The sequence below is a fragment of the Ovis aries genome, chromosome 11, assembly GCF_016772045.2.
Source record: "Ovis aries strain OAR_USU_Benz2616 breed Rambouillet chromosome 11, ARS-UI_Ramb_v3.0, whole genome shotgun sequence".
NCBI lineage: Eukaryota > Metazoa > Chordata > Mammalia > Artiodactyla > Bovidae > Ovis > Ovis aries.
This window is the reverse complement of record NC_056064.1, coordinates 47,761,251-47,779,374: the sequence shown is the minus strand read 5'-3', so window position 1 is coordinate 47,779,374 and position 18,124 is coordinate 47,761,251. Positions and strand designations below refer to the sequence as shown.

At 38.6% G+C, this 18,124-nt stretch overlaps 1 protein-coding gene across 2 annotated transcripts in view; it reads right to left on the bottom strand.

Moving 5' to 3' along the window:
• Positions 1–18,124, bottom strand: part of DDX42 (DEAD-box helicase 42) — a 34,943-nt gene that overhangs the window by 16,329 nt on the left and 490 nt on the right. Inside the window, exons 2-5 of one of the 2 annotated variants that reach the window (XM_012186311.5) lie at positions 9,413–9,649; positions 7,545–7,695; positions 1,700–1,761; positions 336–372 (exon numbers count right to left, since the gene is read on the bottom strand). In XM_012186311.5, coding sequence (XP_012041701.2) covers positions 336–372; positions 1,700–1,761; positions 7,545–7,695; positions 9,413–9,633 — 471 coding nt within the window. In that variant the 5' untranslated portion in view covers positions 9,634–9,649. Of the gene's footprint in view, positions 1–335; positions 373–1,699; positions 1,762–7,544; positions 7,696–9,412; positions 9,650–18,124 lie in introns of those variants that run through there. The other variant, XM_042256163.1, reaches the window with a different exon arrangement.

Sequence of the window (18,124 nt, the reverse complement as noted above, 5' to 3'; positions counted from 1 at the left end):
GGTGTTACTAGAGGTTGTCTATAGATCCCACCCTATTCTACTTCTTGATTTATCAGAATACACATTAATTTTGGATTTAAAAAAATCAGGCTGAGTAAAGCTCATCTTTGTTTTTGATATCGTACTTGACCAAAATTTCCATCTTCAACATGGGGGAAAGCCACATGAATCTTTATATTACCAACTGGTCACACAGGGAGAAAAGGAGCAAGTCAAATGACATTCCCTGCTGAATGTCAGGAATGGCCATTTCAGTCAAGACAAGCTCTAGCTTGTCCCCAGGACAGACTTTGTGGGGTGAGAGTAAAAGATAGAAATACTGCATAGGAACTCACTTGGTCATCTTCCTCTTCAATGTCATCTCGAATACCCCTGGAAAAACAAGCGGAGAAACAAACTTCCCTGCAAATGTTCCACATACCCAGCTCCATACTTATAGCACATTAGTGTTGAATTCCATACAGGACAGAACTTTCAACACTAACAATAACAAAGTAGCAGTAAGCACACTGGAAGCCATCCATCCACCATGTATGTCTGATTTCACACTATAAGCTGCAGTTTGCATTTCTTTTGAATGGGATGATGCGGTACCCCTAGAAACATCAAATATATCAATACTAACAAGAATATAGGGAGGAAAAACTTGTGAAGAGAGATACCCAAGGGCCCTAGCCTTGTATATCCCACACAACAAACACACTGCAGTTGTGAAAAGGATTTTGTATTAAAAAACAGAAACAAGAAGAACACCTGCATTTGGTATACACTAAAGATGGTCACAACTGCCTTAATGTGCTCCAGAGTTTTTAGCTCTGAGTAACTGCATTCAGCCAAAATCCTCAGGGACAGAGAGAAAAACTACATCAACTCTTTTTAAAATCTGGGACTAAAAACAGTTCATGTGGAGAGTGGATCTTCACCACTTGCATCTCTCAGGAACTATGAAAAGTATAGTTGCTTAATTCCCACAACCATTGCTTTTTAATCAGACTTTCTGCCTACCCTAGAGCACTTGCTATTCCTAGGGCAAGCGACACCACCAGTGGAGGGGAGCTGGAAGGGAGCGTAACACACAATAAGCACCCAAGAGAGGGCAGACCCTCCGTCTGGCACAGGAGCCTTGGGAGGGGCTGAGCACTGACTGCCAAGCAGAGGGGAAAGTCCAACCTGCCTGCCTGTGCTTGGTAGCAAAAGCCTTAAGAAAAGCATATTCAGCAAGGGAAAGAGGAGAATTCTCTTTCCTAGAAAATAAAGTATTTCAAGCTCTGACTAGTTGCTAAAGCATGTCACTCTCAAATCAGGTTTTATTATTTATTAATAATATACATAGTTTCTGTATATAATTACCGTTACATCTTAAAAATCAATCACATATGCATAAGCCTATTTTATATTAGTTATGGGGGAAAAACTCAGAAAAATGAACTCAAACTAGTAATGATGCTTTCTTGCTTCCCTGTGTAATTCGCTCTTGTGGTTACTAAAAACTATCTACAGTTGAATACCAAAGAGAATGCTTTTTAATTACTGTAAATGCAGTCATCTCTATTACCTACAGAAATATTATTTAAGGTAATAACTTTAAGTCAGGACATTTGTGTAGTTTAACTTTTCTTTATAAACTTTGGGGGAACAGGCTTTGCAATAATGTAGCAATTTTCATGTAACCTTTCTGAAGGAGAAGAAAACAACTTACTTTACGTTTTTTCTTTCCTTGTCCTTTTCTTCAAGCCTCTTCATGTCTCTCGCCGCCTGATCCTAATGAAACAAAAGGCCGCATGGAATCACCAACTAAAAACACTGAAAGGAAAATTTCTTTATAAAGAATTTTCAGATTCAAACAAGTACCATCACAGTTTTAGCTGTGCATTTTGACAACTGCACTTTGATGCAATCAAATTGTTTTTTGACAACTGTTTTTTGGAGAGAAATACCCATGTTCTAAAAACTTGACTATATGCGCAGATTTCACAGTTTTTATCTGCAAATATACCATGTGTGGAAAAATTAGCAAAAATGCTAGATTGACCTTTTTTTTTTAAGAGTTAATGATATAATTACCAAAGTGAAAGTGAAGTCGCTCAATCGTGTCTGACTCTTTGTGACCCCAATGGACTGTAGCTTACCAGGCTTCTCGGTCCATGGGATTTTCCAGGCAAGAGTACTGGAGTGGGTTGCCATTTCCTTCTCCAGGGGATCTTCCCAACCCAGGGATCGAACCCGGGTCTCCCACACTGTAGGCAGACGCTTTACCCTCTGAGCCACCAGGGAAGGGGCTAGTAAAAAAATGCAGATTTCTGTATCTGGCTCTAGAAAGGTGGTTCTGAGCCTTGGGTGATTCTATCCTCCGTGGACATCTGGCAATATCAGGAGACATTTTTTGGTTGGCACAACTTGGGGTGGGGGGAGCGGTTACTAACATCCAGTGGGTGAAGGCCATAGATGCCTCTAAACATCCTGCAATGCCCAGGACAGCCCACCAAAGAATTATCCAGCCCTAAATCCCCTTAGGTTGAAAAACCATGCACTAAATAAACTACAACCATGAAATTAAAAGACGCTTGCTCCCTGGAAGGAAAGCTATGAAGCAGAGACATCATGTTGCCAACAAAGGTCCATAGAGTCAAAACTATGGCTTTTCCCATAGTCATGTACAGATGTGAGAGCTGGACCATGAAGAAGGCTGAGAGCACCCAAGAACCGGTGTTCTGAACTATGGTGCTGGGGAAGACTCTTAAGAGTCCCTTGGATTGCAAGACCACCAATCAATCCTACTGGAAATCAACCCTGAATATTCATTGGAAGGACTGATGCTGAACCTCCAATACTTTGGCCACCTAGTGGGAAAAGCTGACTCACTGGAAAAGACCCTGATGCTGGGAAAAGCTGAGGGCAGGAGAAGTGGGCAACAGTGGATGAGATGGCTGGACAGACAGCATCACTGACAATCGACATGATTTTGAACAAACTCCAGGAGACAGTGAAGGATGGGGAGCCTGGCATGCTGTAGTCCAGGGGCTGCAAAGTCAGACACGACTTAGCAATGGAAAGACAACAAATAAATCTACTAAATCAGAACCCTTTGGGGTGGACTTAAATACATGTAGTTTTCCCATTTTTCATAGGTATATAGCAAATTGAAAATTATTGATCTAAATTAATTCTTTGCTTTATATACATGAAAATCAAGGGTAGAAGAATTAACTACTTTTTGCCAAGGTTAAAACACATTCTGCTAACTCTTTTTTGTTGCAAAGCAATGTGAGTTTTTCTGACTTCTTTGATTTGGATTAATGCAATACCTTGGCAACAACACTCTCCCCAAGATCAGATGACATCCAATCTCTCTGTCCAAAAATCAGCAAAATGCCTTTGGATACTACTGCAGAAAATATCTGGAAGAATGATGTTATATCAAAAAGATTTAACCTCCAAACAGCTTCAACTACTTGAAGTTCCAAGCAAGAGAATCTGGACCATTCTTGGATACTCCTACTCAAAAAGGGCTATGCCAGCTTGCACTACCAAAAATTAAATCTAAATTTAAATCTCAAAAAATCAAGAGTTGATTTTTATTCTAATTCATCACTAGGGATCTGAAAAAATAATGACAAACACAGTCCTTTGGGAAACGTCCATATATCAAGATTAAAAAAAAAACCTAAACCAATATGTATATGATATCTCAAACAAAACAAACCATTTATCCATTGCCTTTACTTCTAGAGAGAATCATTTAACACACTGTATTTACAAAATTGCTACCATCTTGCAAAGCACAGGTATGTTCTGAGTAGTTCTGGTAAGCATTATGCAGAAATACACAACACAAGAACTCAGATGCTGAACGATACAGCAAAAAGAACATGGGCTTTGGAGTTTACATGGGCTTTGGAGTTGAATCCTGGCTCTGCTACGTTTTAGGTATACACTCTTTGGAAAGCAATATATTCTAAATCAAAGGGGGGACACAATGAATGAAATGAGCCAAGATAAGAAAAGTTCTATTCTTCTGATACAGACATGTATTGCTTGCATTTTACTAAGTTGTTTTTGTTTAGCTGCTAGGTTGTGTCCGACTCTCTGTGACCCCATGGACTGTAGCCCTCCAGGCTTCTCTGTCCATGGGATGTCCCAGGCCAGTACTGGAGTGGGTTGCTATTTCCCTCTCCAGCGGATCTGCCTGACCGAGGAATCAAACCCACATCTCTTGCTTGGCAGATAGATTCTTTACTACCGAGCCACCAGAGGAGGCCCTGAATATTCTAAAGAAGCATCCTCTAATTTTTCTTTTAACACATAACCCTGAGTTTTATTTTTGGATATTTAACAACAGACTCACACTCAGGAAAACTACTTCTCCACTATAAGAAAATTACAACACAAATATGAGGGTAAAAGGCTCTAAGCAATGGCCTCAGTGTCAAGAAGACAATAGGGACTGATGGGCGAAGTAGAAAAAGCCTGCCTTGCCCGAAGCAGGCAGTTACTTTGTCAGCAACAGCCTGTTTTTTGCCACCCAAGAATGCAGTCCTAGTCTTGCCACATTTTTCACTTTTCAGGAGACTGATCTTTTAGAAAAAAGTCTCCGGATCTTAAAAATGTTGGCTCCTGTTTTTAAAAAGCATTGTACACCAAACAAAACCACATCTTTACTGGATTCTTTTTCTCCCCTGCCTCCTTAGAGGAGAGATGAATTCTGGCCGAAGACTTCAGGTAACAAGTAACTGAGGGATCTAGAAGGACTTTACTTCATAACCAATGAAGTGACAGTTTCCGAGTAAGAGGAGTAACATGACAAGAAGCATGCTTCAGTCCAATTACTCCGCAGCTGCACACGACATGGACAGGAGAGCAGAGAGCCTAAAGAAGGGAGAGAATTGATTTAGACCAGTAAGAGTTAAGGTAGAGGGGAAGAGGACCATAATGGAGACAGAAACAGACACGAGAGACACTGTAGAGACTGACAGAGCCTGGCAGGGGAGGAGAGGAAGGCAGCACTACGTTCTGGACAAGAGCTGGTTCTCAGGACTGCTAACCAAGGAAAATTAGATCTGCATCCCAGCTCTGCCACACAGTGCCAATGTGGTTTGGAGAAGTGATTTCTCTTAGGGTTCCGTTTTTTCTTTTATCAGTTGAGAAGTTTTAAATCGTTTTTCTGCCTATTCACTTTTGTTATTCTGAGGAATAAATGAAGCAAGTCATAAACATGCTTGATCAGTTACTAGAAAAAAAAAAAAGAGGGGACTTCCCCAGCAGTCCAGCAGCTAAGACTCTGCCTTCCAATACAGGGGGTACAGGTTCCATCACTGGTCAGGGAACTAAGATCCCACATACCACACAGCAAAAAAGAAGAAAAAAAAAGAGAGAGAGAGAGAGAACCCAAATAAGAAATGAAAGAGAAGAAATCACAACTATAACAACAACAAAAAAGCCCTAAGAGAATACTATGAACAATTAGATGCCAACAAATTCAACAACCTAGAAGAAACAAACAACTTTCTAGAAACATGCAGCCCACCAAAACTGAATGAAGAAGAGAAACAGGTAACTTGAACAAACCAAACACTAGAAATTAAATAAAATCTATAAGTAAAACACTCCCTACAAACAGAAGTCCAGGACCAGCTTCACTGGGGAATTCTACCAAAAACACAAAGAACTTACACTGATCTTCCCCAAACTCTTCCAAAAGACCAAAGAGGAAGGAACACTCCCAAAGACATTCCGCTGCTGCTGCTAAGTCGCTTCAGTCGTGTCCGACTCTGCGTGACCCCATAGACGGCAGCCCACCAGGCTCCTCCGTCCCTGGGATTCTCCAGGCAAGAACACTGGAGGGGGTTGCCATGTCCTTCTCCAATGCATGAAAGTGAGGAGTAAAAGTGAAGTCGCTCAGTCATGTCCGACTCTTAGCAACCCCATGGACTGCAGCCTATCAGGCTCCTCCACCCATGGGATCTTCCAGGCAAGAGTACTGGAGTGGGTCGCCATTGCCTTCTCCCAAACACATTCTATGAAGCCACTATCACCCTGAAACCAAAACCAGACAAAGACACTACCAAAAAATAACAGTACAGGCCAGCATCTTTGATGAGTATATGTGCTGTGTGCTATGCTCAGTTGCGTCTGACTCTTTGTGGGCCCATGGTCTATAGCCAGCCAGACTCCTCTGTACATGGAATTTTTCAGTCAATTACTGAGTCACTTTTTGCTGTACAGAAGAAATTAACACAACTCTGTAAATCAACTATACCTTAATAAAATTGAAAAAAAAAAAAAAAAAAAAGAGGGGCTATTTAAAGGAAGAAATTAAAGCCAGTGTGGGAATTTTCTGGCAGTCCAGTGGTTAGGACTGTGTTTTCACTGTGGAGAGCCAGGGCTCAATCCCAGGTTAAGAAACTAAAATTCCACATGCTGTTTATTGGGGCCAAAAAAAAAAAAAGTTAAAGTGACCAGGGGGACACATTCATGTAAAAATGGCCAATATGTTTCTAGAAAAGCAGAGCTGAAACTAAAGAGAGACTATGGATCTAAAGATATTAATTTATTCACACAGAAGTTAATTTTGGAAGTGGGTGAGGTCACTAAGGAATTTTTATTATTATAAAGGAATGTATAAAGTCTGAAGATAGCACGTTAATAAAGAGAACTGTAGGAGAAACATCATATGAGAAATTGGAAGAGAATCACAAGAATGACAGATAACAGTCACATGGCTAGGTAAGGGTTGTTTTTTTTTTGGTGTAATCATATGGTAGTCGTTTTTTAAGAGCTAAAGACATAGAAATACCAATAGATGAAATGTTATGTTGGAGATTTACTTTAAATAATGTAAAAGGGGGTGGGAGGTGTCAGATAACAAAAGACTGGCCAAAGTGTTACCTGATAAAGCCGGGTGAAGGGTATATGGGAACTCATCTTATTATTCTACTTTATGTGTTTGAAATTTTTCATAATACAAAGTAATTAAACAGAAAAGTCAGAGACATGGGAGAAAAGAACAAAATACAAAATCACAAAAAGCCTAGTGAGAAGAGTTTTAAGGAGGAAGAGGTCACAAGTCTCAATTTCTATAGCAAGGTCACGAACATGGATAAAAAGAAACAAAACACCAAAAATACTGAATACAGAATGTGTAATTTTAGCACAAACACCAAAAATACTGAATACAGAATGTGTAATTTTAGCAAATTGCTTAAGTTTAATTACCTTAAATATGTATTCAATAAAAGCTAGATTGAGTAAGATAGTATCCATTTAAGACTATACCAAGAATTATTAAAATAAAACACACCACACACACACACACACACACACTTGAGCCACTATGTTTAAGGGTTACAGTTTAAATTCCTAGGCATCAATCATCTCTGAAAATGCTACAGGGCCATGGAAGGATATTTAAGAAACTACGGAATACAAGAGCAAAATTCTCTCAACACAGGGCCAATGAACACACTCTGTCTGAGGACTAAAGCACTAGATTAATTTGACCTGTTTCTAATTGCTAAAAATGTTAACGTAACAGAGTTGATACTTGCCTCCACTTCAGCCATGAATGCCTCTAAGGGATCATCATCACTGTCAGAGTCTACTGGCTTGGAATGGAATTGCTGGCGGGTAGGTGAGTTCTCAGCAGGAATGTAAGGTAAATCAACGTTGCTAGAATCTTCTTCCTCATCTTCAAAATATCTGAAAATTAAGATACATGATTGATAAAGTGAATGTTTAATTTGGGGGTGGGTGAATCTTTAACAAAATTTTTATTATGGTGTATGTTACCATTAAGAGATTTTGGTCCTTTGGCTTAGGACCCAATTATTAAGTATCACTTGATATATGCCAAATTCTAATACTGCAAAAAAAAACACAGCAGATTCTCCATTTCAGTAGTGTCTGTTAAAAATTACACTTCTAGTTCTGTCAAAAGGGATGAGTTTCCAATACAAAATTATCAACAGCATATCACTGTGGAATAGATACAGCAAATATTAAAGCATATGCTATGGAAAAAATACTTTTGTATGAAATATCAAAAGCCTAGTTTATTCTTCACCACACTTTAAAGAGAGATTAAATTCATAAGGCTAGAGATTTTCTTAAAAAGTTCTGGGCTATTTTCTAAGAACCAACAAAAAAACTTCTAGAATTGAAAATAAATGCTCAAGAATATAGCTAATATTTTATAACTATAAAAGGAGTATAACCTTTAAAAACTGTAAATCACTCTGTTGAACACTCAAAACTTATATAACATTGTACGTGAACCATACTTCCTCACCATACTATGTTAAGTATTCAGAAACAACTTAAACATCTGGAAAAAGTACCACTTTCCCTCTAACAGATATCCCAGAAAAGAATATCGATATAGCTATACACTAAAACAAAACAAAAATACTGTTTAGAGTTTATCCCAGAATTAAATGAAAGAGTAATACAACAGAATATTAAAGAGATCAAAATTACAGCCTAAACTTCAAAGCATTTCAAGTCTTCATTTTAAAAGCTCTAACCATTCTTATATGCTATACACACACACACAAATGCGTATTTATTTATACAGTAGATTCATTTAATGTATCCCTGAGCTGGTAAACTGGTCTCTAGAATAATGATCCTGGACTTTGCTGAATCTTAAACACTTACTTATGAACTTAACTGCTAAATAATATACCAATTTTTTTAAATGCTGCTAAATACTTTAAAAACTGTGATCCTGAGAGTTAAAAAAAAAAAAAAAGCTCAACAGTGTAACGACCAGGCTAGAATAATAGCAGTACAAGATTTCTTTAGACCTGGCAAAGAAAAAAAAAACTTAAAATCTGTAAAGAATTAGAGCTCAAACTTTCAAACCCCAGCTTTTCAACAATCACCTTATTACACAATCAAGTTAGAAAAGGTAACTGGTAGATATGGTTCCTGAGAACTGTGAGCAAAAATCTGAGATTTTCCTACCACTATAAGATGTCACAACACAACAGTCTGTACCAGTTTTAAGGAGTTCAGTGTTGAGTTAAACTATGTCTCTACCAGTTCTGACAACTGCCTGTGTTTACCAAACAACTTCCATGCTGTAAATAAAAAACTTCAGTGAAGAACATTAAAACCCATGTAAATTAAATAATTTAATTTTAAATAAAACACTTAAGCCATATTTAGGTTTCAATGGCCTCAAATCTGTTTTGGAACAAGGAAAAATAAAGGACCACACAAGTACTATATTCCTTATGAATGAGTGAATGTAACAATTTAACTCATTAAGAACAATGCAATTCAGTGAGATAACCAATTTAAGAAGTCGTGTTATTATTTGAGAAACAAATGGTTTTTTTGCTTCAGTTTTTTTGATGGAATGAATACCTCAAAGACTAACCTTGCTAAATTACCAGATATTATTACCACTTACGCATTTTCTTCATCGAAGTTGGCCCGTTTAGAACCAATTTTGTAGAAAGAAGGGAGCTGTGGTGGAGCCGACTTTCCAAAGCCAGAGGCAGAGCTGGCTGCCCCAAAGGCGCTATGGGACTGCTGCGGGAGCTTCGGCTCCTCCTTCTTCCCAGCACTGATGGCGAAGCCGCCAAAGCCAAAGCCCCTCTTAGTGCCGGGGCCACCTTTATTCCAGTTCATGGTGTCAGTGACTGATCTGTTAGGAACAAGACACATGTACAAATTTAACTTTATATAAAGTGAGCAGCCCACTGATGTTTATGTCTCTTCCAACCTTTACCTACAATTTTAAACATTTGCCTCTCAATTAAAATTTTAATTTTGGAAGAAAAAAGACTGGTACAACACTGTAAATCAATTATACTTCAATTAAAAAAATTTTAACTTTGGACTTCAGATATGCAATATGCTAACCTTAATAAAGCAGTCACATTTTCTTTTTTTTAATATACATTTTTAAATTGGGGGATAACTGCTTTACAATTTTGTGTAAGGTTGTACACAAAATTGCTGGTTTCCGTTGTGCAGCAATGTGAATCGATCATAATTTTACACACAAACACACACACTCCCCTCTCCATCTTGAGCCCCCTTTCTCTCTGGGAATCAGTCATACTTTTACACACACATACACACCTCTCCCTCTTGAGCTCCCTTCCTCTTCCCCTGAAACAGTCACATTTTCTGAAACACTGAAGACAGCATAATTTATTTTACTGAGATTTCAATCGGAAGAGGAATTCAGTATTTTATATCATACCCTTCAAAAAGATTTGATTGCCAGTTGAATCTTTTTCAGTTAGCCTACTGTTAAAGATTACAAAGAAATTTCCTGAGCATCAATCAAACTCATTTTAAAATAAAATTTTTTATCTTATTAGCCTTGGTTTCAAAAAACCATTTTTTAATGAAACAAGTTACCTAAGTTTCACGGAATACCAGAAAACTCAGAAAGCAAAAAAGACCAAAATTTAACACTACCTGAAACTCCTCTCCCAGATATATAATTTTGCTGATATATTTTGCTATTTTTTCTATGCATATGTGTATACACACACACAATTTAAGATCAAAACTGAAACCATACTGTACAAATTGTTTTACCGATTTCTTCACCTTATGATACACATGACTATGTCAATAAATACATTTCTCTACTTCTGTTTCTTTTTTTCTTAAGTTGTGAAATTATCATATATCTTTGTCCATACATTATTTCTTTAGGCTCAATTTTTAAAAACACAACTGCTTATCAAAGGGAAAGTGCATTTTAAGTTTCACATTTATGGAAAAGTGTCCATTATACACTGATAACATGATAAGGGCATAAAACAAGGTCGGTGGTATGATTCAACATAAAAATATATTACCTGTACCAAGATAGCTGGAGGGCTATTTATCAAAATGTTAATACCAATTATTTGAATTTTACTTTTTTTCTCTGTATTAAAGTTTACCATTAATAAGAAAAGTGTATATTTTTATAAAAGACTCTGAAGTCAGTGTGAAAAGAGTTGCAAAAACTGCTTTTTACGATGGCACTGTTCAAGTGACTAGGAACAGGAACAATATGCTCTGCTCTTCTGGTTCTATAGCCCGCTCACTGGTTTTGTTTTTGCTGTTACACAGTACTTAGTTCAGTCTGTTTAGTATTAAATTTGATTTATGCTATGTAAATCTCTACCCTTAGTTCCAGGTAGGGACTGTCTTTACTCATTTTGGACCTTTCGTAGAAAATATTCATGGTTCGAGTAAGCATTTAATAAGCAATAGCTTACTCAAACATAATTAAGACCATTTCCTGCCTCCTTCTGGAATCCCTTAAGAGGAATCAACATAGTTCTAGTGAGATGATATTTAGTTAGAAGATTTACAAGTCAGAAAATTTTAGCATCTGAGAGTACTGTTTAACCAATCTGTGAGCCTGGCCTTCCAAGAGCTGTTCCTAAGCAACAAAAATTACAGATTCTGAATTTTAACCTTTCTCCTAGTGTATATAATACATAATAAGAGGCTGTTAATAATCCATTAAATTAGATTCTGAATTTTATCCCTTTTCCTGTGTATATAATGCATAATAAAAGGCTAATAATAAACAAGCCATTGAAATAGGTAAAGGAAGGATGGAAAAAACAAACGTTGGTAGATTTTAAGAATTACATGAACAATCTCATGGCTTATGGAAAGCCTATTGAGAAAGTTCAGGCACTGTATTGGGTGCTGGGCATTCATCGATGAAAAGATAGAGTCCCATTCTCAAGGAATTCAGTGAGTTTTAGGCAGCTTACAAAAAGAAATGATGTGTAGAGGTATTACACAAAGCGCATTCATCGATGGCCCAGGAGAAGAGTACCCAACCTACCATGAATGGGGGACAAGGCAGTTTTTCTGGAGATGACAGTGGCGTCAACTTTTTAAACCTGAAGAGGCACTAGACCAGGGAAGAAGTGTCAGAGACAGAAGTTTAGATCAAAGGCACTGTAAATGCTACCACAGAGGGCTGGAAATAGTTTAGTGCAGCTAGAGTTCTCTAAGACATTTGGGAAAGCTGCAGGGCACATGTTCAGAAAGACAAACAGGGCCCAGATACAGGTTGGTATACTATGCTAAGAATACACCATGCAAAAATACACTCTGCCAGCTGTAAGGAATCATTAATTTTAAGCAAAAAAGGGGACATGTTTTGGATCACCATTTTAGAGAGATCAGATGAGAGATGGCATGAAAAGTTGGGACACAAGGAAAGTGGTTAGGACATTATCATAAAAATGCAGATAAACCACATCAAGGTACTACAAAACTAAGGAAGTGGCTATGAGGAAGGGTGGAGTGTAGATCTGATGTTGCACTGAGGTATTTATGAGGAAGAATCAACTGGGGAGAATGACCAAATCAGACGTGGAAGCTGAGGAGGAAGGAAGAGTCTAGAATAATTTTGGAGAGTTCTGGCTTTTACAGATTGGGTGAATGATGGTGCCATTAACAGAGATGGAAACCCAGAAAAGTTACGGGTGGAGAAGCAGGTAGAAAGTGAGATCAGTTCACAGTACTTATGGGAGCACTCAGGATAGCTGGCAAGTAAGGTCTGTAACTGCAGAGAGAGATCTATGAAGGAGTTATAGGTCCCACACAAGATATCTGCATTTGAGGTTACTGATGTAGATAAGCCAGCAGAGAGAGCCAGAAAAGAGGTGTTAGCGGAGGTCCATACTTAGGAAGGATCGGGACGAGAAGCTCACGTGAAAACCTGACAAAGAAGAGAGAGAGAGAGGGTAGCAGAGAACAGTGACATAGATGGTGCTAAGTTTTACAAGCAGAAAGAAATGTTCAATGTTAATAAGAAAAGAGGAGATGGGGCGTGGGGGGGGGGGGTGGGGGGCGGGTAAGAACTGAAAAGCCCCTGTTGAAGCAGTAGGGAAAAAGTTAAGTGATGATCGGTAAGGGGTAGAGGGTGAAGACAAGGCCAAGAGGAGTACAGATTACTTTCTAGGCCGTTTAACAATGTGAAAGAGAGTGTGAGACGTTAACTAGAGGAATTTTGCTTTTTGTTTAAGGAAGACATCTAACCATATTTATATGCTAGAGAGGAAAGGCCAACACAAATAGAAAAACTGAAGATTTAGGAAGACAGGAAAAATCACAGGAACAAGGTGTTGCCGAGCGCTGAAGAGAAAAGACCAAAACCTTTAACAGGGAGTAAATAACACTTCCCCCTAGGCTGAGGACAGGAGAAGAGGATGGGCATAAATTAATCCCACTAAATAACCAAAGGGCTCAAATTACAAGAGAAATAAATACTCGGTTTTAAAAATTCAACTTCTGCAGACAGGCAAGCGGCATGACCTTGGGCAGGTGAGAGTTGCTTAATAGCTTAAAAATATGCAATACTTTAACTCTTTCAAGATGTGGGTCATCCCAAAGACTGAGAACCCTTAAGTGCCCCCACACCTTTCACTAGTGTGATCTAGGTCACACTGCCCATGTTCCCCAATTAACTGTCTTCAGCAATGCCAAACAACTGTGCTTTCTGCAGCCCACTGACTAGAATGTCAGCGCCATGTGGGCAAGGACTTTCTTGTTTTGTCCAACATAGTACCTTTAGTGCCTGGTGTATACAGTACTCAAAAATTTTTCCTTGAATGGATAAATATCAGGTTCTTCAAACTTCATCCCAGTATCTGTGACACCCATCATTTCCTGTTATTACAAGCCTTGCTTATGTAGCCAACCAGCTGTCCTGATGAAATCTGAGCAGGTCATCCTCAGACACCACTGATTTTTACTTTCTTGAACAGTTTTCCTACTATTAGTCCATGTGTATGGCTATGGGTCCTCAACAATCAGAGGTCTGAGGGACTGTAGCAGATATAAGAAGCACAAGATGGCCAACCTAATCTCTATTTGGTTTTATCTTTTTTTTTTTTTAATGAGCCCTCCTCTGCTTAGGTTATAAGTCTATGAAAAGTAATTTGCATTCTCTAGGCAAACACTAGAGAAGAGAAATCTACTCAATAGTTAATAAGGAAGTCAAAACATAGTGAGGATATTATTAATGTAGTCCACCATTCATGGGTCTTCTCAAAGCTCCCTTTACAGTGGCTTCTTACAAAACTAACCATAGAACTATATGATACAGCATTTCCTCCCCTGAGTACATACCCAAAAGAATTGAAAACAGGGACAGACATTTGTTACACCCATGTTCCAAGTAGCATTATTCACAAGACAAAAGGTGGAAGCAACCCAAGTGTCTACAGATGGATGAATAAACTAAATGTGGCAAGATAAATATATAGCAATAGTACTCAGACTTAAAAAGGAAGAAAATTCCGACACATGCTACAACGTGGATGAGACTTAAGGACGTCAAGTTAAGGAAATAAGCTGGACTTCCCTGGTGGTACAGAGGATAAGAATCCACCAGCAAGTGCAGGGGACGCAAGTTCGATCCCAGGTCCGGGAAGATTCCACATGCCCTGAGGCCACTAGGCCCTTGTGCCTAGCGCCTGGGAACTGCAACAAGAGAAGCCATCGCAGTGAGAAACCCACACACCTCAACTGGAGTAGCCCTCGCTATCAGAGAAACCAGAGAAAGCCTGGACACAGCAACGAAGACCTAGTCCAGCCAGAAATAAATAAGAGAAAGAAGCCAGTCACAAAAGGACAAATATGGTATGATTCCTCTTACATGAGGTACTTAGTCAAACTCAGAGGCAAAGTAGAAGGGTGGCTGCCAGGAATTAGGAGGAGAGAGGATGGGGAGTTACTGCTTAATGGGGGGAGAGTTTCAGTTTTCTAACGTGAAAGAAGTTCTGTGGACACTATGGTGCAGATGGTAGCGAAACAATGGATGTGCTTAACGTCTGTGAACTGCCCACTTGAGAATGGTTTCGATTTTTCATGTGTTATTTTACAATAGTTAAAAAAAAAAACCTTGAAAATCAAAGAATCAGAATTCAACCACACACGTATTTTCAGACTGTTATTTTATCTGGTTTATGAGGGAGAATGATGCTGTCCAGACCTCAGCTTCTACTCTAAAATGCAAATATACTTGTGAAATTTCAGTTACATTTTTTCTCTTTAAAAAATAGTGCTTTTTAAAAATAAAACATTTACTTCGAAAAGATTTAGCTAATAAAACCATACGCAAAATGTATGAGCATTTGCTTTAAAGAGAGCAATGTGAGTTGGGTCTTAGAAATAACAAACATGTTTTATGTAGACCAATAATCACTTTCTGTTTTGTGCCCGGTACTGAGGGATAACATCTCTCCCTTCCTTAACCTACAAGAAGTGAGGGAAATAGCCCTATGAGGTAAAGTATTAAATGAAGTAACAGTGGGTCAGAAATAAATAGCAATAAGAGAAAATAAGAATTCCCACCTCTTTAGGCAGGTGTTTGTTAATATTTTGGAACTAGGGAAAGTCACACTCAAGGAGGTGAGCACTCAAACCTCTTTCGGGGTTTCTCCAGACCCTGACCCCTCACCTTCTGGCCACACACTTCTGATCCTGTCATTCCCTTCAACAGCTCTCCAGTCACTCAAGCAGGCTGGAATGAGACTCTCCGCTGTGGCAATGTGCTTTACGTGCACTCTGGTGAATGCTCTTCCTTCTCCCTGCATTCTGTTCCCACCAGATCTCTCATTTTATCTATCTGCCAAAGTCCTATCCTTCAACCCCCATCTCAAATACCAACTCCTAGAACTATGACATGAATATGATTTCCCAGAGAAAAGCCACTTCCTTCATTAAACTCCTAGTCTTAAAACACCCAACATCTATTCAAAACTATTTGTGTTCTTTTTTTCTCTCTCCAGCTGCATGTTACAAACTCTATGGCTTATTCTTTTTTTTTTTTTTTTTCCTCTTCTGTTTTCCAGAGAATACACTCATCATTCATGTTTACTCAACGTATAGGAGACCTAGGGAGATTCACAACTTGGCCAACCAGAAAAATTAAAGACAGCATAAAGTATCAATACCTGCTTGGTACTGTTTTAGGCACTAAAATGTGATTTAGTAGAAAATCTTAACAGCACAGTAAAGCAGCACAGACCGTGGAGCCAAGCTGCCTACGTTTAAACACTGGCTTTGCCAGCTAACTTGATGCGAACTTCATGGAAGTTATTCAGCTTCTCTGGCCTTACTTTCCTCATCTATAAGATGGTGAGACTATCACCTACTTCATAGGGTTGGTGTGAAAAACTGAATTCACACACAAAAATACACCTGGAACAAAGCTTGGCAAATGGTGCACAATGCGTACTAGCTGTCATGTTTTATCATTTTTTTTTTTCTTTCCAGAAATCAATCTCTCCATTGGTTAATGCAGAATATCAAGTTAAGACTTCTCAAGTTTCTTTCGACTTAGAGATTCCATACCTTGGTGCCACATGACACTGAAGATGTCAGAGATCACTACAAGTTGACAAATGGGGACAGGCTTCAAAAGAGAGCTAGAACCCAGAAGATTAAGTTGTTTTTTTTTTTTTTTTTAACACAGAAAGATATAAGCTGAGTAGAGAAGCATGATGCAAGGAGGAAAGCTAGAAACAGCAAAGTCTAGGAAATTAGAATAAGTGTAGGAACACAAGGAAGATAATTTGGCTAGTTTATGTTTTGAGAAATAGTGGAAAATAAGATCCAAATGACTTTAAGAATAGTGGACTAAAAACTAATGATTATAAAATGTTACTTTTTCGTTATCATTGTGTTTTTGGAGTACGAGAAAGATTTCTAGTGACAGTTGATCACCGTCTACTCTATCTAACAATCTGCCTTGAGAATAACTCACACACTATAAATCTGACTCTTTACCAAGAATTTGTACAAAACCCAAGAATTCCAACACATTCTTCTAAAGCCAAAATAAGTAAATGCTAGATTACACTTGTTTTGGAAGCATCTCTTTTCCCTCTGCTGGCTTAAAGAAACTAAGAGCTGATTACATAAAGATGTGATAAAAACTAAAACATAAAGAACTGTACTCTTCCACAAACTGCACTAAATTATTAACAGTGTAAGTCAGATTTTACCATTCCCCTGCTCAAAACTCTCAGTTTCCATCTCAGGCAGAATAAAAATGAAATCTTCACAACAGCCTAAAAGGTCCTGGTTGTCTGGTGCTCCCTGCAACGCCTTGTTCCCCTCCCTGACCTTATCTCCTAATAATTCCTCCTTTTGCTCACAGTACTCCAAGCATGCTGGTCTTCTAACTGTTCCTCTAACAAGCCAGCATTGTCCTCTTCAAGGTCTTTATACTTGCTGGTTCCTCTGCCTGGAAGGATCATTCTTCCAGAAACTAGCTGGGCTCACTCCCTCACCTCCTTATCTAGTCTGCTTAAACATCAGCTTGTCTGTAAACACTTCCCTGACCATGCTGTTTAAAAATGCAACATCTCCCCATTCCTCTCTTCAGCTTTATTTTTTTTTTTTCACCTAAGGCATTAATCATCTTCTAACTTACAGTATAATTTACATATTTGTTTTCTCTCTTCCCCTCACTACAATGTTTCAGGAGGGTCGGGTCACAAATCAAGCACACAGGTAGGGAACAGGCACACAGAAGTTATCAACAAAAATATTTCTTGGGTGAATGAACTGCATATTAGGCCAGAGTATGTCTCTTCTGGGTACAGGAAAATACAACATACATTTTTTTTCCTTAACCACTTAAAGTCTCAACATGAATTTTGGTATGAAAGACCTTCCACTGGGCTTGGCTCTGGAAAGTTAAAGCGAATTAAAACAGAATCTCTGCTCTTTAGGAGTTCGGTGGTGTGTATACAGAAAATAGATATATACAAAGATCATTCACAAAAAACCAAAATGTATGGGAAGCCAGAGGAATCTGAATGACCGCCCAAAGGGGTGAGGGGGCAAAGCTTCCGCTAAGGTGATAAGAAAGCTACGATTCCCCCGAAGTCTCGACAAGTATGATCTTTCTTCCTTATATTATTGGTGCCCTAAGCTTGCAACTCCATATAAATTATTTACCCACATCAGAAAGGCTCTTTAGCAGGCAGCAGAAAAGTTTTGTGAGGAGGCTGATGCTAGTCACAGATACACTCAAAGCTACACAAAGATCACAGACTATGCCTTTCACTGTCTTCAGATTTGGCAACTTTGGCCTGGAAGGTCCCCCGATCTGGAAACTAGCATCTGT